The sequence below is a fragment of the Petromyzon marinus genome, chromosome 82, assembly GCF_048934315.1.
Source record: "Petromyzon marinus isolate PM22_M1 ecotype Great Lakes invasive population chromosome 82, UKy_Petmar_22M1.pri1.0, whole genome shotgun sequence".
NCBI classification, from domain to species: Eukaryota; Metazoa; Chordata; class Hyperoartia; order Petromyzontiformes; family Petromyzontidae; genus Petromyzon; species Petromyzon marinus.
Genome location: NC_133747.1, coordinates 2,581,716 through 2,601,528, shown reverse-complemented (window position 1 = coordinate 2,601,528; position 19,813 = coordinate 2,581,716). Strand labels below are relative to the sequence as shown.

Here is a 19,813-nt window from a genome sequence, read left to right as displayed (position 1 = left end):
GTTTACACTTACAGCAATGGTGACGTCTACCAGGGTGAGTGGAGACATCATCAGAGGTGAGTGGGTGGGTGAGTGGGTGGGTGAGTGGGTGAGTGAGTGAGTGGGTGAGTGAGTGGGTGAGTGAGTGGGTGGGTGAGTGAGTGGTGAGTTTACACTTACAGCAATGGTGACGTCTACCAGGGTGAGTGGAGACATCATCAGAGGTGAGTGGGTGGGTGAGTGGGTGGGTGAGTGGGTGAGTGAGTGAGTGGGTGAGTGGGTGAGTGAGTGGGTGGGTGGGTGAGTGGGTGAGTGAGTGGGTGGGTGAGTGAGTGGTGAGTTTACACTTACAGCAATGGTGACGTCTACCAGGGTGAGTGGAGACATCATCAGAGGTGAGTGGCAGTGGTGAGTGGGTGAGTGAGTGAGTGAGTGGGTGAGTGAGTGGGTGAGTGAGTGAGTGAGTGGGTGGGTGAGTGGGTGAGTGGGTGAGTGAGTGGGTGAGTGAGTGGGTGAGTGGGTGGGTGGGTGAGTGAGTGAGTGGGTGGGTGAGTGAGTGAGTGGGTGAGTGAGTGGGTGGGTGAGTGAGTGGATGGGTGGGTGGGTGAGTGAGTGGTGAGTTTACATTTACAGCAATGGTGACGTCTACCAGGGTGAGTGGAGACATCATCAGAGGGTGAGTGAGTGGGTGAGTGGGTGAGTGAGTGGGTGAGTGAGTGGGTGAGTGGGTGAGTGAGTGGGTGAGTGAGTGGGTGAGTGGGTGAGTGGGTGAGTGAGTGGGGTGAGTGGGTGAGTGGGTGGGTGAGTGGGTGAGTGGGTGGGTGAGTGAGTGGGTGGGTGAGTGAGTGGGTGAGTGGTGAGTGAGTGGTGAGTTTACACTTACAGCAATGGTGACGTCTACCAGGGTGAGTGGAGACATCATCAGAGGTGAGTGGGTGGGTGAGTGGGTGAGTGAGTGAGTGGGTGAGTGAGTGAGTGGGTGGGTGAGTGAGTGGGTGAGTGAGTGAGTGGGTGGGTGAGTGAGTGGGTGAGTGAGTGAGTGAGTGGGTGAGTGAGTGAGTGGGTGGGTGAGTGAGTGAGTGAGTGGGTGGGTGAGTGAGTGGGTGAGTGAGTGAGTGGGTGAGTGAGTGGGTGAGTGAGTGAGTGAGTGGGTGAGTGAGTGAGTGAGTGGGTGGGTGAGTGAGTGGGTGAGTGAGTGAGTGGGTGAGTGGGTGAGTGAGTGAGTGAGTTTACACTTACAGCAATGGTGACGTCTACCAGGGTGAGTGGAGACATCATCAGAGGTGAGTAGCAGTGGTGAGTGGGTGAGTGAGTGAGTGAGTGGGTGGGTGGGTGAGTGAGTGAGTGGGTGAGTGAGTGGTGAGTTTACACTTACAGCAATGGTGACGTCTACCAGGGTGAGTGGAGACATCATCAGAGGTGAGTGGGTGAGTGAGTGAGTGAGTGGTGAGTTTACACTTACAGCAATGGTGACGTCTACCAGGGTGAGTGGAGACATCATCAGAGGTGAGTGGGTGGGTGGTGAGTGGGTGAGTGGGTGAGTGAGTGGGTGAGTGAGTGGGTGAGTGAGTGAGTGGTGAGTTTACACTTACAGCAATGGTGACGTCTACCAGGGTGAGTGGAGACATCATCAGAGGTGAGTGGGTGAGTGAGTGAGTGGTGAGTGAGTGAGTGGGTGAGTGAGTGGTGAGTTTACACTTACAGCAATGGTGACGTCTACCAGGGTGAGTGGAGACATCATCAGAGGTGAGTGGGTGGGTGAGTGGGTGGGTGAGTGGGTGAGTGAGTGAGTGGGTGAGTGGGTGAGTGAGTGGGTGGGTGGGTGAGTGGGTGAGTGAGTGGGTGGGTGAGTGAGTGGTGAGTTTACACTTACAGCAATGGTGACGTCTACCAGGGTGAGTGGAGACATCATCAGAGGTGAGTGGCAGTGGTGAGTGGGTGAGTGAGTGAGTGAGTGGGTGAGTGAGTGGGTGAGTGAGTGAGTGAGTGGTGGGTGAGTGGGTGAGTGGGTGAGTGAGTGGGTGAGTGAGTGGGTGAGTGGGTGGGTGGGTGAGTGAGTGGGTGGGTGAGTGAGTGAGTGGGTGAGTGAGTGGGTGGGTGAGTGAGTGGATGGGTGGGTGGGTGAGTGAGTGGTGAGTTTACACTTACAGCAATGGTGACGTCTACCAGGGTGAGTGGAGACATCATCAGAGGTGAGTGAGTGGGTGAGTGGGTGAGTGAGTGGGTGAGTGAGTGGGTGAGTGGGTGAGTGAGTGGGTGAGTGAGTGGGTGAGTGGGTGAGTGGGTGAGTGAGTGGGTGAGTGGGTGAGTGGGTGGGTGAGTGGGTGAGTGGGTGGGTGAGTGAGTGGGTGGGTGAGTGAGTGGGTGAGTGGTGAGTGAGTGGTGAGTTTACACTTACAGCAATGGTGACGTCTACCAGGGTGAGTGGAGACATCATCAGAGGTGAGTGGGTGGGTGAGTGGGTGAGTGAGTGAGTGGGTGAGTGAGTGAGTGGGTGGGTGAGTGAGTGGGTGAGTGAGTGAGTGGGTGGGTGAGTGAGTGGGTGAGTGAGTGAGTGAGTGGGTGAGTGAGTGAGTGGGTGGGTGAGTGAGTGGGTGAGTGGGTGAGTGAGTGAGTGAGTGGGTGAGTGAGTGGGTGAGTGAGTGGGTGGGTGAGTGAGTGGGTGAGTGAGTGAGTGAGTGGGTGAGTGAGTGAGTGGGTGGGTGAGTGAGTGGGTGAGTGAGTGAGTGGGTGAGTGGGTGAGTGAGTGAGTGAGTTTACACTTACAGCAATGGTGACGTCTACCAGGGTGAGTGGAGACATCATCAGAGGTGAGTAGCAGTGGTGAGTGGGTGAGTGAGTGAGTGAGTGGGTGGGTGGGTGAGTGAGTGAGTGGGTGAGTGAGTGGTGAGTTTACACTTACAGCAATGGTGACGTCTACCAGGGTGAGTGGAGACATCATCAGAGGTGAGTGGGTGAGTGAGTGAGTGAGTGGTGAGTTTACACTTACAGCAATGGTGACGTCTACCAGGGTGAGTGGAGACATCATCAGAGGTGAGTGGGTGGGTGGTGAGTGGGTGAGTGGGTGAGTGAGTGGGTGAGTGAGTGGGTGAGTGAGTGAGTGGTGAGTTTACACTTACAGCAATGGTGACGTCTACCAGGGTGAGTGGAGACATCATCAGAGGTGAGTGGCAGTGGTGAGTGAGTGGGTGGGTGAGTGAGTGGGTGAGTGAGTGGGTGGGTGAGTGGGTGAGTGGGTGAGTGAGTGGTGAGTTTACACTTACAGCAATGGTGACGTCTACCAGGGTGAGTGGAGACATCATCAGAGGTGAGTGGCAGTGGTGAGTGGGTGAGTGGGTGGGTGAGTGGGTGAGTGGGTGAGTGAGTGGGTGGGTGAGTGGGTGAGTGAGTGGTGAGTTTACACTTACAGCAATGGTGACGTCTACCAGGGTGAGTGGAGACATCATCAGAGGTGAGTGGGTGAGTGGGTGGGTGAGTGGGTGGGTGAGTGAGTGAGTGGGTGAGTGAGTGGGTGGGTGAGTGGGTGAGTGAGTGAGTGAGTGGGTGAGTGAGTGGGTGAGTGAGTGGGTGAGTGAGTGGTGAGTTTACACTTACAGCAATGGTGACGTCTACCAGGGTGAGTGGAGACATCATCAGAGGTGAGTGGCAGTGGTGAGTGGGTGAGTGAGTGGGTGAGTGAGTGGGTGAGTGAGTGAGTGAGTGGGTGAGTGGGTGAGTGAGTGGGTGAGTGAGTGGGTGGGTGAGTGGGTGAGTGAGTGAGTGAGTGGTGAGTTTACACTTACAGCAATGGTGACGTCTACCAGGGTGAGTGGAGACATCATCAGAGGTGAGTGAGTGGGTGAGTGGGTGAGTGAGTGGGTGAGTGAGTGGGTGAGTGAGTGAGTGAGTGGGTGTGAGTGGGTGAGTGAGTGGTGAGTGAGTGGGTGAGTGGGTGAGTGAGTGAGTGGGTGGGTGAGTGAGTGGGTGAGTGAGTGAGTGGGTGGGTGAGTGAGTGGGTGAGTGAGTGGTGAGTTTACACTTACAGCAATGGTGACGTCTACCAGGGTGAGTGGAGACATCATCAGAGGTGAGTGGGTGGGTGAGTGGGTGAGTGAGTGAGTGGGTGGGTGAGTGGGTGGGTGAGTGGGTGAGTGAGTGGGTGAGTGAGTGAGTGAGTGGTGAGTGAGTGGGTGGGTGAGTGGGTGAGTGGGTGGGTGAGTGAGTGAGTTAGTGAGTGGGTGAGTGGGTGAGTGAGTGGTGAGTTTACACTTACAGCAATGGTGACGTCTACCAGGGTGAGTGGAGACATCATCAGAGGTGGGTGGGTGAGTGAGTGGGTGGGTGAGTGGGTGAGTGAGTGAGTGGGTGAGTGAGTTAGTGAGTGGGTGAGTGAGTGGTGAGTTTACACTTACAGCAATGGTGACGTCTACCAGGGTGAGTGGAGACATCATCAGAGGTGAGTGGCAGTGGTGAGTGGGTGAGTGAGTGGGTGGGTGAGTGGGTGAGTGGGTGAGTGAGTGAGTGGGTGAGTGGGTGAGTGGGTGGGTGAGTGAGTGGGTGGGTGGGTGAGTGAGTGGGTGAGTGAGTGGGTGAGTGAGTGGGTGGGTGAGTGGGTGAGTGGGTGGGTGGAGTGAGTGGTGGTGGTGAGTGGGTGAGTGAGTGGGTGAGTGAGTGGGTGAGTGAGTGGGTGGGTGGGTGGGTGAGTGGGTGAGTGAGTGGGTGAGTGGGTGGGTGAGTGAGTGGGTGGGTGAGTGGGTGAGTGAGTGGGTGGGTGGGTGAGTGGGTGAGTGGGTGAGTGAGTGGGTGAGTGGGTGAGTGGGTGGGTGGGTGGGTGAGTGAGTGGGTGAGTGGGTGGGTGAGTGAGTGGGTGGGTGAGTGGGTGAGTGGGTGAGTGGGTGGGTGGGTGGGTGAGTGAGTGGGTGGGTGAGTGGGTGAGTGGGTGAGTGAGTGAGTGAGTGGTGAGTTTACACTTACAGCAATGGTGACGTCTACCAGGGTGAGTGGAGACATCATCAGAGGTGAGTGGGTGGGTGAGTGGGTGGGTGGGTGAGTGGGTGAGTGAGTGAGTGAGTGGGTGAGTGAGTGAGTGAGTGGTGAGTTTACACTTACAGCAATGGTGACGTCTACCAGGGTGAGTGGAGACATCATCAGAGGTGAGTGGCAGTGGTGAGTGGGTGGGTGAGTGGGTGGGTGGGTGGGTGAGTGAGTGGGTGAGTGAGTTAGTGGGTGGGTGAGTGAGTGGGTGAGTGAGTGGGTGGGTGAGTGGGTGAGTGAGTGGGTGAGTGAGTGGGTGAGTGAGTTAGTGGGTGGGTGAGTGAGTGAGTGAGTGGGTGAGTGAGTGGTGAGTTTACACTTACAGCAATGGTGACGTCTACCAGGGTGAGTGGAGACATCATCAGAGGTGAGTGGCAGTGGTGAGTGGGTGAGTGAGTGAGTGGTGAGTTTACACTTACTGCAATGGTGACGTCTACCAGGGTGAGTGGAGACATCATCAGAGGTGAGTGGATGAGTGGGTGAGTGAGTGGGTGAGTGAGTGAGTGGGTGAGTGGGTGAGTGAGTGAGTGGGTGAGTGGGTGAGTGGGTGGGTGAGTGAGTGAGTGAGTGGGTGAGTGAGTGAGTGGGTGAGTGAGTGGTGAGTTTACACTTACAGCAATGGTGACGTCTACCAGGGTGAGTGGAGACATCATCAGAGGTGAGTGGGTGGGTGAGTGGGTGGGTGAGTGAGTGGGTGGGTGGGTGAGTGAGTGGGTGAGTGAGTGAGTGAGTGGTGAGTTTACACTTACAGCAATGGTGACGTCTACCAGGGTGAGTGGAGACATCATCAGAGGTGAGTGGCAGTGGTGAGTGGGTGGGTGAGTGGGTGGGTGGGTGGGTGAGTGAGTGGGTGAGTGAGTTAGTGGGTGGGTGAGTGAGTGGGTGAGTGAGTGGGTGGGTGAGTGGGTGAGTGAGTGGGTGAGTGAGTGGGTGAGTGAGTTAGTGGGTGGGTGAGTGAGTGAGTGAGTGGGTGAGTGAGTGGTGAGTTTACACTTACAGCAATGGTGACGTCTACCAGGGTGAGTGGAGACATCATCAGAGGTGAGTGGGTGAGTGGGTGAGTGAGTGGGTGGGTGAGTGAGTGGGTGGGTGAGTGAGTGGGTGAGTGAGTGGGTGAGTGATGGGTTAGTGAGTGAGTGGGTGAGTGGGTGGGTGGGTGAGTGAGTGAGTGGGTGAGTGAGTGGTGAGTTTACACTTACAGCAATGGTGACGTCTACCAGGGTGAGTGGAGACATCAGAGGTGAGTGGGTGGGTGAGTGGGTGGGTGAGTGGGTGAGTGAGTGAATGGGTGAGTGAGTGAGTGAGTGGATGAGTGAGTGAGTGAGTGGGTGAGTGAGTGAGTGAGTGGGTGAGTGAGTGAGTGAGTGGGTGAGTGGGTGAGTGAGTGAGTGGGTGAGTGAGTGGGTGAGTGGGTGAGTGAGTGGGTGAGTGAGTGGGTGGGTGGGTGAGTGAGTGGGTGGATGAGTGAGTGGGTGGGTGAGTGAGTGAGTGAGTGGATGAGTGAGTGGGTGAGCGAGTGGGTGAGTGGGTGGGTGAGTGAGTGAGTGGGTGGGTGGGTGGGTGAGTGGGTGGGTGAGTGAGTGAGTGAGTGGGTGAGTGAGTGAGTGAGTGGGTGAGTGAGTGGGTGAGTGGGTGGGTGAGTGAGTCAGTGAGTGGGTGAGTGAGTGAGTGAGTGGATGAGTGAGTGGGTGAGTGAGTGAGTGGGTGAGTGAGTGGGTGAGTGAGTGAGTGGGTGGGTGAGTGAGTGAGTGGGTGAGTGAGTGGGTGAGTGGGTGAGTGAGTGAGTGAGTGGGTGGGTGGGTGAGTGAGTGGGTGAGTGGGTGGTTGGGTGGGTGAGTGGGTGAGTGGGTGAGTGAGTGAGTGGGTGAGTGAGTGGGTGAGTGAGTGGGTGAGTGGATGAGTGAGTGAGTGGGTGAGTGAGTGAGTGGGTGAGTGAGTGAGTGGATGAGTGAGTGAGTGGGTGAGTGAGTGAGTGGGTGAGTGAGTGAGTGGGTGAGTGGGTGGGTGAGTGGGTGGGTGGGTGGGTGAGTGAGTGAGTGGGTGAGTGAGTGGGTGAGTGGGTGAGTGAGTGGGTGAGTGGGTGAGTGGGTGGGTGAGTGGGTGAGTGAGTGGGTGAGTGAGTGGGTGAGTGAGTGTGTGGGTGGGTGGGTGAGTGGGTGAGTGAGTGAGTGGTGAGTTTACACTTACAGCAATGGTGACGTCTACCAGGGTGAGTGGAGACATCATCAGAGGTGAGTGAGTGAGTGGGTGGGTGAGTGAGTGAGTGGGTGGGTGAGTGAGTGTGTGGGTGAGTGAGTGAGTGGGTGAGTGAGTGGTTGAGTGAGTGAGTGAGTGGGTGAGTGAGTGGGTGAGTGAGTGAGTGGGTGAGTGAGTGAGTGAGTAGGTGGGTGGGTGAGTGAGTGGGTGAGTGAGTGGGTGAATGGGTGAGTGGGTGAGTGAGTGGGTGGGTGAGTGGGTGGGTGGGTGAGTGAGTGGGTGGGTTGGTGAGTGGGTGGGTGGGTGAGTGAGTGAGTGGGTGAGTGAGTGGGTGAGTGGGTGGGTGGGTGAGTGGGTGAGTGAGTGAGTGGGTGAGTGAGTGGGTGAGTGAGTGAGTGGGTGAGTGAGTGAGTGGGAGAGTGAGTGAGTTGGAGAGTGGGTGAGTGGGTGAGTGAGTGTGTGTGGTGAGTTACTGAGTGAGTGTATCTGTGTGGTGAGTGAGTGTCTCTCTGTGTGTGTGTGGTGAGTGAGTGTGTGTGTCTGTGTGTGTGTGGTGAGTGAGTGAGTAAGTGTATCTGTATGGTGAGTGAGTGAGTGTCTGTGTGTGTGTGCGTGTGGTGAGTGAGTGTATCTGTATGGTGAGTGAGTGAGTGTCTGTGTGTGTGTGGTGAGTGAGTGAGTGTATCTGTATGGTGAGTGAGTGAGTGTCTCTGTGTGTGTGGTGAGTGAGTGTCTCTGTGTGTCTCTGTGTGTGTGTGTCTCTGTGTGTGTGTGGTGAGTGAGTGAGTGTGTGTCTGTGTGTGTGTGTCTCTGTGTGTGTGTCTGCGTGTGTGTGGTGAGTGAGTGAGTGTGTGTCTGTGTGTGTGTCTGTGTGTGTCTCTCTTTGTGTGTCTCTCTGTGTGTGTGTCTGTGTGTGTGTGGTGAGTGAGTGTGTGTGTCTCTGTGTGTCTCTGTGTGTCTCTGTGTGTGTGTGTCTGTGTGTGTGTGGTGAGTGAGTGAGTGTGTCTCTGTGTGTCTCTGTGTGTGTCTCTCTGTGTGTGTCTGTGTATGTGTCTCTGTGTGTGTGTCTCTGTGTGTGTGTGTCTCTCTGTGTGTGAGTGTATCTGTGTGTGTGTCTCTGTGTGTGTGTGGTGAGTTAGTGAGTGAGTGTGTTTCTGTGTGTGTCTCTGTGTGTGTGTGTCTCTGTGTGTCTGTGTGTGTGCGTGGTGAGTGTATCTGTGTGTGTGTCTGTGTGTGTCTCTGTGTGTGTGTGTCTCTGTGTGTGTCTGGTGAGTGAGTGTGTCACTGTGTGTGTCTCTCTCTGTGTGTGTGTCACTGTGTGTGTGTGTCTCTGTGTGTGTCTCTGTGTGTGTGTGAGTGTCTCTGTGTGTGTGTGTCTGTGTGTGTGTCTGTGTGTGTGTCTCTGTGTGTGTGTGTCTGTGTGTGTGTGGTGAGTGAGTGCGTGTGTCTCTGTGTGTGTGTGTCTCTGTGTGTGTGTGTCTGTGTGTGTGTGGTGAGTGAGTGTGTGTGTCTCTGTGTGTGTGTGTCTCTGTGTGTGTGTGTCTGTGTGTTTGTGGTGAGTGAGTGCGTGTGTCTCTGTGTGTGTCTCTGTGTGTGTGTGTCTGTGTGTGTGGTGAGTGAGTGAGTGTGTCTCTGTGTGTGTATCTGTGTGTGTGTCTGTGTGTGTGTCTCTGTGTGTCTCTGTGTGTGTCTGTGTGTGTGTGGTGAGCAGGCACGGGCAAGGCACGTATTTGTTCCACGAGTCTGGAGCTCGCTACGTGGGGTTGTGGGCTCACGGCAGGATGGAGGGGCCGGGTCAGCTGCTGTACGCACAGCACCGCTACCAGGGACACTTCAAGGACAACGCGGTGAGAGAGACACGGGGGGAGAGAGACACGGGGAGAGACACGGGGAGAGAGAGAGACACGGGGAGAGAGAGAGAGACACGGGGAGAGAGAGACACGGGGAGAGAGAGACACGGGGAGAGAGAGACACGGGGAGAGAGAGACACGGGGAGAGAGAGACACGGGGAGAGAGAGAGAGAGACACGGGGAGAGAGAGACACGGGGAGAGAGAGAGAGACACGGGGAGAGAGAGAGAGAGACACGGGGAGAGACACGGGGAGAGAGACACGGGGAGAGAGAGACACGGGGAGAGAGAGAGAGACACGGGGAGAGAGAGAGAGACACACGGGGAGAGAGAGAGAGACACGGGGAGAGAGACACGGGGAGAGAGAGAGACACGGGGAGAGAAAGACACGGGGAGAGAGACACGGGGAGAGAGAGACACGGGAAGAGAGAGAGACACGGGGAGAGAGAGAGAGAGACACGGGGAGAGAGAGAGAAACACGGGGAGAGAGAGAGAGAGAGACACAGGGAGAGACACGTGGAGAGAGACACGGGGAGAGAGAGAGACACGGGGAGAGAGAGAGAGAGAGACACGGGGAGAGAGAGACACGGGGAGAGAGAGACACGGGGTGAGAGAGACAGGGAGAGAGATACCGGGAGAGAGAGAGACACGGGGAGAGAGACACGGGGAGACACGGGGAGACACGGGGAGAGAGACACGGGGTGAGAGAGACACGAGGAGAGAGAGACACGGGGAGAGAGAGAGACACGGGGAGAGAGAGAGATACGGGGAGAGAGAGACACGGGGAGAGAGAGAGAGAGACACGGGGAGAGAGAGAGAGAGAGACACGGGGAGAGAGAGAGACACGGGGAGAGAGAGAGACACGGGGAGAGAGAGACACGGGGAGAGAGAGACACGGGGAGAGAGAGACACGGGGAGAGAGAGAGACACGGGGAGAGAGTGACACGGGGAGAGAGAGAGACACGGGGAGAGAGAGAGACACGGGGAGAGAGAGACACGGGGAGAGAGACACGGGGAGAGAGAGACACGGGGAGAGAGAGAGACACGGAGAGAGAGAGAGAGACACGGGGAGAGAGAGACACGGGGAGAGAGAAACACGGGGAGAGAGAGACACGGGGAGAGAGACACGGGGAGAGAGAGAGAGTGACACGGGGAGAGAGAGACACGGGGAGAGAGAGAGACACGGGGAGAGAGAGACACGGGGAGAGAGACACGGGGAGAGAGACACGGGGAGGGAGACACAGAGAGAGAGACATGGGGAGAGAGAGACACGGGGAGAGAGACACGGGGAGAGAGAGAGACACGGGGAGAGAGAGACACGGGGAGAGAGACACGGGGAGAGAGAGAGAGTGACACGGGGAGAGAGAGACACGGGGAGAGAGAGACACGGGGAGAGAGAGACACAGGGAGAGAGACACGGGGAGAGAGAGACACGGGGAGAGAGAGACACGGGGAGAGAGAGACACGGGGAGAGAGAGACACGGGGAGAGAGAGACACGGGGAGAGAGAGAGACACGGGGAGAGAGAGACAGGGAGAGAGACACGGGGAGAGAGAGACACGGGGAGAGAGAGACACGGGGAGAGAGAGACACGGGGAGAGAGACACGGGGAGAGAGAGACGCGGGGAGAGAGAGACACGCTGAGAGAGAGACACAGGGAGAGAGAGACACGGGGAGAGAGAGACACCGGGAGACACGGGGAGAGAGAGAGACACGGGGTGAGAGAGACATGGGGAGAGAGATACACGGGGAGAGAGAGAGAGAGAGAGACACGGAGAGAGAGGGAGAGAGACACGGGGAGAGAGAGACACGGGGAGAGAGACAGGGAGAGAGAGATGCGGGGAGAGAGACACGGGGAGAGACACGGGGAGAGAGAGACACGGGGAGAGAGAGAGACACGGGGAGAGAGAGAGAGACACGGGGTGAGAGAGAGAGAGACACGGGGAGAGAGACACAGGGAGAGAGAGATGCGGGGAGAGAGACACGGGGAGAGACACGGGGAGAGAGACACGGGGAGAGAGAGAGAGACACGGGGAGAGAGAGAGAGACACGGGGAGAGAGAGAGAGACACGGGGAGAGAGAGAGACACGGGGAGAGAGAGAGAGACACGGGGAGAGAGAGACACGGGGAGAGAGAGACACGGGGAGAGAGAGACACGGGGAGAGAGAGACGGGGAGAGAGAGACACGGGGAGAGAGAGAGAGAGAGAGAGACACGGGGAGAGACAGACACGGGGAGAGAGAGAGAGAGAGACACGGGGAGAGAGAGACACTGGGAGAGAGACGCGGGGAGAGAGACACGGGGAGAGAGAGAGAGACACGGGGGGAGAGACACGGGGAGAGAGAGACACGGGGAGAGAGAGAGAGAGAGAGACACGGGGAGAGAGAGAGAGACACGGGGAGAGAGAGAGACACGGGGAGAGAGAGAGAGAGACACGGGGAGAGAGAGACACAGGGAGAGAGAGACACGGGGAGAGAGAGACGGGGAGAGAGAGACACGGGGAGAGAGAGAGAGAGAGACAGACACGGGGAGAGACAGACACGGGGAGAGAGAGAGAGAGAGACACGGGGAGAGAGAGACACTGGGAGAGAGACGCGGGGAGAGAGACACGGGGAGAGAGAGAGGCACGGGGGGAGAGACACGGGGAGAGAGACACGAGGAGAGAGAGACACGGGGAGAGAGAGAGACACGGGGAGAGAGAGACACGGGGAGAGAGAGAGACACGGGGAGAGAGAGACACACGGGGAGAGAGACACAGAGAGAGAGACACGGGGAGAGAGAGACACGGGGAGAGAGAGAGAGAGAGACACTGGGAGAGAGAGACACGGGGAGAGAGAGAGACGCGGAGAGAGAGACACGGGGAGAGAGAGAGACACGGGGAGAGAGACACGGGGAGAGAGACACGGGGAGAGAGAGAGACACAGGGAGAGAGAGACACGGGGAGAGAGAGAGACACTGGGAGAGAGAGACACACGGGGAGAGAGACACAGGGAGAGAGACACGGGGAGAGAGAGAGACGCGGAGAGAGAGACACGGGGAGAGAGAGAGACACGGGGAGAGAGACACGGGGAGAGAGACACGGGGAGAGAGAGAGACACGGGGAGAGAGAGACACGGGGAGAGAGAGAGACACTGGGAGAGAGAGACACACGGGGAGAGAGACACAGGGAGAGAGACACGGGGAGAGAGAGACACGGGGAGATAGAGACACGGGGAGAGAGACACGGCTAGAGAGACACGGGGAGAGAGAGACGCGGGGAGAGAGAGACACGGGGAGAGAGAGACACAGGGAGAGAGAGACACGGGGGAGAGAGACACAGGCAGAGAGAGACACGGTGAGAGAGACACGGGGAGAGAGACATGGGGAGAGAGAGAGACGCGGGGAGAGAGACACGGGGAGAGAGAGAGACACGGGGAGAGAGAGACACGGGGAGACACGGGGAGAGAGACACGGGGAGAGAGACATGGGGAGAGAGAGAGACGCGGGGAGAGAGAGAGACACGGGGAGAGAGAGAAACGGGGAGAGAGAGACGCGGGGAGAGAGACACGGGGAGAGAGAGAGAGACACGGGGAGAGAGAGACACGGGGAGAGAGACACGGGGAGAGAGACACGGGGAGAGAGACACGGGGAGAGAGAGAGACATGGGGAGAGAGACACGGGGAGAGAGAGAGACACGGGGAGAGAGAGAGAGAGACACGGGGAGAGAGAGACACAGGGAGAGAGAGACACGGGGAGAGAGAGACGGGGAGAGAGAGACACGGGGAGAGAGAGAGAGAGAGACAGACACGGGGAGAGACAGACACGGGGAGAGAGAGAGAGAGAGACACGGGGAGAGAGAGACACTGGGAGAGAGACGCGGGGAGAGAGACACGGGGAGAGAGAGAGGCACGGGGGGAGAGACACGGGGAGAGAGACACGAGGAGAGAGAGACACGGGGAGAGAGAGAGACACGGGGAGAGAGAGACACGGGGAGAGAGAGAGACACGGGGAGAGAGAGACACACGGGGAGAGAGACACAGAGAGAGAGACACGGGGAGAGAGAGACACGGGGAGAGAGAGAGAGAGAGACACTGGGAGAGAGAGACACGGGGAGAGAGAGAGACGCGGAGAGAGAGACACGGGGAGAGAGAGAGACACGGGGAGAGAGACACGGGGAGAGAGACACGGGGAGAGAGAGAGACACGGGGAGAGAGAGACACGGGGAGAGAGAGAGACACTGGGAGAGAGAGACACACGGGGAGAGAGACACAGGGAGAGAGACACGGGGAGAGAGAGAGACGCGGAGAGAGAGACACGGGGAGAGAGAGAGACACGGGGAGAGAGACACGGGGAGAGAGACACGGGGAGAGAGAGAGACACGGGGAGAGAGAGACACGGGGAGAGAGAGAGACACTGGGAGAGAGAGACACACGGGGAGAGAGACACAGGGAGAGAGACACGGGGAGAGAGAGACACGGGGAGATAGAGACACGGGGAGAGAGACACGGCTAGAGAGACACGGGGAGAGAGAGACGCGGGGAGAGAGAGACACGGGGAGAGAGAGACACAGGGAGAGAGAGACACGGGGGAGAGAGACACAGGCAGAGAGAGACACGGTGAGAGAGACACGGGGAGAGAGACACGGGGAGAGAGAGAGACGCGGGGAGAGAGACACGGGGAGAGAGAGAGACACGGGGAGAGAGAGACACGGGGAGACACGGGGAGAGAGACACGGGGAGAGAGACATGGGGAGAGAGAGAGACGCGGGGAGAGAGAGAGACACGGGGAGAGAGAGAAACGGGGAGAGAGAGACGCGGGGAGAGAGACACGGGGAGAGAGAGAGAGACACGGGGAGAGAGAGACACGGGGAGAGAGACACGGGGAGAGAGACACGGGGAGAGAGACACGGGGAGAGAGAGAGACATGGGGAGAGAGACACGGGGGGAGAGAGACACGGGGGGAGAGAGACACGGGGAGAGAGAGACACGGGGAGAGAGACACGGGGGGAGAGAGACACGGGGGGAGAGAGACACGAGGAGAGAGATACGGGGAGAGAGACGCGGGGAGAGAGAGAGACACGGGGAGAGAGAGACACGGGGAGAGAGAGACACGGGGAGAGAGAGACACGGAGAGACACGGGGAGAGAGACACGGGAGAGAGACACGGGGAGACACGGGGAGAGAGAGACACGGGGAAAGAGACACGGGGAGAGAGAGAGACACGGGGAGAGAGAGAGACACGGGGAGAGAGAGAGACACGGGGAGAGAGAGACACGGGGAGAGAGAGACGCGGGGAGAGAGACACGGGGAGAGAGAGAGAGACACGGGGAGAGAGAGACACGGGGAGACACGGGGAGAGAGACACGGGGAGAGAAACACGGGGAGAGAGACACGGGGAGAGAGACACGGGGAGAGAGAGACACGGGGAGAGAGACACGGGGGGAGAGAGACACGGAGGGAGAGAGACACGGGGAGAGAGAGACACGGGGAGAGAGACACGGGGGAGAGAGACACGGGGGGAGAGAGACACGAGGAGAGAGAGATACGGGGAGAGAGACGCGGGGAGAGAGAGACACACGGGGAGAGAGACACGGGGAGACACGGGGAGAGAGAGACACGGGGAGAGAGAGAGACACGGGGAGAGAGAGAGACACGGGGAGAGAGAGACACGGGGAGAGAGAGACGCGGGGAGAGAGACACGGGGAGAGAGAGAGAGACACGGGGAGAGAGAGACACGGGGAGAGAGACACGGGGAGAGAGACACGGGGAGAGAGAGAGACACGGGCAGAGAGACACGGGGGAAGAGAGACATGGGGGGAGAGAGACACGGGGAGAGAGAGACACGGGGAGAGAGACACGGGGGGAGAGAGACACGGGGGGAGAGAGACACGGGGGGAGACAGACACGGGGAGAGAGACACGGGGAGAGAGATACAGGGAGAGAGAGACACGGGGTCCTGGGGGAGGGGAAATCCCTCAGCCAGGAAAACATCGTGGCACAAAGTTAGGATGACCCTGCTGAGGCTGCGGTGCCTCAAATATTGGAAGAAGTCACCCCCTGTGAGTGGCTGGCTGAGGTGCCATCTGTTGAGGAAGTACTGAAGGCGATCCGGAGTCTGAGACCAGGAAAGGCACCGGGTAGAGATGATCTCCCAAAGCGAAATGCTGAGGGAGGGTGGCGTTTGTGCACAGACTGCCCTACATGACATCATAACAACAGTCTGGACCACTGGACGGGTTTCGCAGGATTGGAAGGATGCCCTGGTGGTCCCCCTTTAAAAGAAGGGGGACCGCACAGACTGTAACAACTACAGGGGTGTCTCACTCCTCAGTGTGCCGGGAAAGGTCCTGGCAAGGATTATTCAACATCGCCTTGCCAGGCACGCTTAGGAGAGGCTTACGGAGCCCCAATGCGGTTTCAGGAAAGGGCGGTCCTGTACAGATGCCATATTTCCTGTCCATCTGCTACAGCAGAGGTGAAAGGGAATTCCAACAAGACCTACATCTCTGCTTTATTGACCTGGTCAAGGCCTATGATACCATCAGTAGGCCTGGGCTCTGGGTCGTTCTTCGTGCTTTTGGAGTACCTGACCCTCTGCTCACGATCATTAAGGACCTTCATGATTGTGAGCGGGCCCGGATAAAACTACGTGGCCGGGAGTCAGAGCCATTCCCTGTACACCTTGGGGTGCGACAGGGATGTCCTCTGGCTCCCACATTATTTAACATCTATTTTGACCACGTAGTTCGTGAAGCCTTCAATAGCTGTACCGGGGGAATCTCCATATGGTACAGATATAATGGGAGGCTAATCGATGCCCGGGTGCGGTCAAGGGATGGCTCCCTATTGCTCAACCACGTTATGTATGCTGATGATTTGGTAATAGCTGCTCAGTCAGAGGAGGAGTTGGAGACGCTGCTGCTGAGACTGGAGCGTGCCACTAAGAGGTGGGGCCTTACCATCAGCCCCACCAAAACTAAGCACCTGCCTGGGTATTTTGTACCATCGGACACTCCACCCCCACAACTCCCAATCGGTGATGGGGCAGTTGTGGAGAGAGTGGAGAGTTTCCCATACCTGGGCAGTGTGCTTATGACTGGCTCCAGTTTAACAGCAGAGGTCTCACTCGGAATCAGTCGAGCGGCAATATATTTTCATCGGTTGCGTAATGCTGTGTGGAAGCTACCTGGTCTGTCGCTCCGCACTAAGCTTCAGGTTTTCTCAGCCACGGTCATTCCCTCCCTTCTCTACGCTTGCGAAATGTGGACCCCCCTAATGGAACATCTTCGCCGGTTAGAAACATTTAGGCTGGCCTGCCTACGATCCATCCTGGGTTTAACCAGACTGGATTGTGTGAGGAGCTCACAAATCCTTGAAAGATCTGGGCAGGGTTCCATCGGTGAGCTCCTCCGGCAGGCAAGGCTGCGATGGCTGGGTCATGTAGCCCGCATGCCCAGCCACCGCATGCCGAAACAGCTTTTGTTTGGCCGGATTGAGGGGGCTAAGCGGGCGCGGCACGGGCTAGAGAAGAGATGGAGTGATGTGGTACAGGAGGACGTGGAGCTGAGTGGACTTGCCGATGACTGGTACCAGCGGTGTCAAGATCGGCCTCTGTGGAGGAGGCTCGTGAAGGATGCTACTGGGCAGTTGGAGGCAGTCGCCCTCCAACAACAACGGAGGGCGGAGGAGCGACGCTCACAACAACGAGCGGAGTGCCGGGTGGCTAAAGCACAGCAGGTTGGCACAGTAGGGGGCACAGGTGGTGCATCAGCCAGTCATCTCAGTCAGTCGACCCGTGGCACCTGGGTCTGCCCCGTGACCTCCTGCCAGTGGGCGTTCGACACTTCACGTGGCCTCAGGGTGCACATAGCCTGGCACAAGCGTCGTGGTGACGTCACCGCCACTTAGTGGCGAATGGCGGTTGTTGTTGTTGTTGTTGTCTGTGACACTGTGTGTGATTGTGTGTGTGTGTCTGTGTATGTGTGTGTGACACTGTGTGTGACACTGTGTGTGATTGTGTGTGTGTGATTGTGTGTGTGTGTGTGTGACACTGTGTGTGTGACACTGTGTGTGTGACACTGTGTGTGTGTGTGATTGTGTGTGTGTATGTGATTGTGTGTGATTGTGTGTGTGTGTGTGTGTCACTGTGTGTGACACTGTGTGTGACACTGTGTGTGTGACACTGTGTGTGACACTATGTGTGTGACACTGTGTGTCTGTGTGTGACACTGTGTGTGACACTGTGTGTGACACTGTGTGTGTGACACTGTGTGTGTGACACTGTGTGTGTGACACTGTGTGTGTGTGACACTGTGTGTGTGACACAGTGGGGAGCGGTGGTGTAGTGGTTAGCGCTACGCTGCGCTATGAACCTGGCGACCCGAGTTCGATTCCCGCTCACGGCCAACACCAGTGACGATTATCTGAACCGGTCCCGGGCCTCCCCTAGGTCGACTCAGCCTCAAATGAGTACCTGGCGCGGTGTGTAAACATCGCCACTAGGGAGACAAAGGCGGTCGGGCGTGGTGTTGGCCACCCACCCCCTCGTGTACCGTTCCGGCCTTCATAGGTGCTCGCTAACAGCACTTGCCCCAACAGTCTGTTAAGGCTATATGGGGGATCTTTGTCTTTGTCTTTGTTGTGACACTGTGTGACACTGTGTGTGTGACACTGTGTGTGTGACACTGTGTGTGACACTGTGTGTGTGTGACACTGTGTGTGTGACACTGTGTGTGACACTGTGTGCGTGTGACACTATGTGTGTGTGATTGTGTGTGTGTGTCTGTGTGTGACACTGTGTGTGTGACACTGTGTGTGTGTCTGTGTGTGTGTCTGTGTGTCTGTGTGTGACTGCGTGTATGTGTGTGTGTCTGTGTGTGACACTGTGTCTGTGTGTGTGATTGTGTGTGACACTGTGTGTATGTGTTTGTATGTGTGTGACACTGTGTATCTGTGTGTGTGATTGTGTGTGTGTGACACTGTCTCTGTATGTGATTGTGTGTGACACTGTGTGTGTGTGACACTGTGTGTGTGTGTGACACTGTGTGTGATTGTCTATGTGTGTGACACTATGTATGTGTGTGACACTGTTTATGTGATTGTGTGATTGTGTGTGTCTCTGTGTTTAGCCTGTAGGGGCTGGCAAGTACATGTTCGACATTGGCTGTGAACAGCACGGAGTGTACCAGTCCTCAGATCAGGTGACACACTCTGTGAGTGAGTGTGAGTCTGTGTGTGAGTCTGTGTGTGAGTCTGTGTGTGTGAGTCTCTCTGTGAGTCTCTCTGAGTGTCTGTGTGAGTCTACCAGTCCTCAGATCAGGTGACACACTCTGTGAGTGAGTGTGAGTCTGTGTGTGAGTCTGTGTGTGAGTCTGTGTGTGAGTCTGTGTGTGTGTGAGTCTGTGTGTGTGTGAGTCTGTGTATGTGTCTGTGTGTGTGTGAGTCTCTGTGTGTGTGAGTGAGTCTCTCTGAGTGTCTGAGTGAGTCTACCAGTCCTCAGATCAGGTGACACACTCTGTGAGTGAGTGTGAGTCTGTGTGTGTCTGTGTGTGTGAGTCTGTGTGTGAGTCTGTGTGTGAGTCTGTGTGTGTGAGTCTCTGTGTGTGTGAGTCTCTGTGAGTGTCTGAGTGAGTCTACCAGTCCTCAGATCAGGTGACACACTCTGTGAGTGAGTGTGAGTCTGTGAGTCTCTGTGTGTGTGTCTGTGTGAGTCTCTGTGTGTGAGTCTCTGTGTGTGAGTCTCTGTGTGTGAGTCTCTGTGTGTGAGTCTGTGTGTGTGTGAGAGTCTCTGTGTGTGAGTCTCTGTGTGTGTGTCTGTGTGAGTCTCTGTGTGTGAGTCTCTGTGTGTGAGTCTCTGTGTGTGAGTCTCTGTGTGTGAGTCTGTGTGTGTGTGAGAGTCTCTGTGTGTGAGTCTCTGTGTGTGTGTCTGTGTGAGTCTCTGTGTGTGAGTCTCTGTGTGTGAGTCTCTGTGTGTGAGTCTCTGTGTGTGAGTCTCTGTGTGTGAGTCTGTGTGTGTGTGAGAGTCTCTGTGTGTGAGTCTGTGTGTGTGTGAGTCTCTGTGTGTGAGTCTCTGTGTGTGAGTCTCTGTGTGTGAGTCTCTGTGTGTGAGTATGTGTGTGTGAGTCTCTGTGTGTGAGTATGTGTGTGTGAGTCTCTGTGAGTCTCTCTGTGTGAGTCTCTGTGTGTGAGTCTCTGTGTCTCTGTGTGTGAGTCTGTGTGAGTCTGTGTGTGAGTCTCTCTGTGAGTCTCTGTGAGTGTCTGAGTGAGTCTACCAGTCCTCAGATCAGGTGACACACTCTGTGAGTGAGTGTGAGTCTGTGTGTGAGTCTGTATGTGAGTCTGTGTGTGTGTCTGTGTGTGTGTGAGTCTCTGTGTGTGTGAGTGAGTCTCTGTGAGTGTCTGAGTGAGTCTACCAGTCCTCAGATCAGGTGACACACTCTGTGAGTGAGTGTGAGTCTGTGTGTGTCTGTGTGTGTGAGTCTGTGTGTGAGTCTGTGTGTGCGTCTGTGTGTGAGTGAGTCTCTGTGTGTGTGAGTCTCTCTGAGTGTCTGAGTGAGTCTACCAGTCCTCAAATCAGGTGACACACTCTGTGGGTGTGAGTGTGAGTCTGTGAGTGTGTGTCTGTGTGTGAGTCTCTCTGTGTGAGTCTGTGTGTGAGTCTGTGTGAGTCTGTGAGTGAGTCTCTCTGTGTGTCTCTGTGTGTGAGTCTGTGTGAGTCTGTGAGTGAGTCTCTGTGAGTCTCTGTGTGTGTCTGAGTGAGTCTACCAGTCCTCAGATCAGATGACACACTCTGTGTGTGAGT

General features: G+C 56.7%; 1 protein-coding gene across 1 annotated transcript in view; it reads left to right on the top strand.

The window, feature by feature from the left end:
• LOC116938375 (uncharacterized) overlaps positions 1 to 19,813 on the top strand; it is a 70,212-nt gene that overhangs the window by 6,579 nt on the left and 43,820 nt on the right. The window contains exons 4-5 of the mRNA XM_076057478.1: positions 8,900 to 9,035; positions 18,141 to 18,224. Of these exons, the coding sequence (XP_075913593.1) occupies positions 8,900 to 9,035; positions 18,141 to 18,224 (220 nt within the window). The remainder of the gene's footprint in view (positions 1 to 8,899; positions 9,036 to 18,140; positions 18,225 to 19,813) is intronic.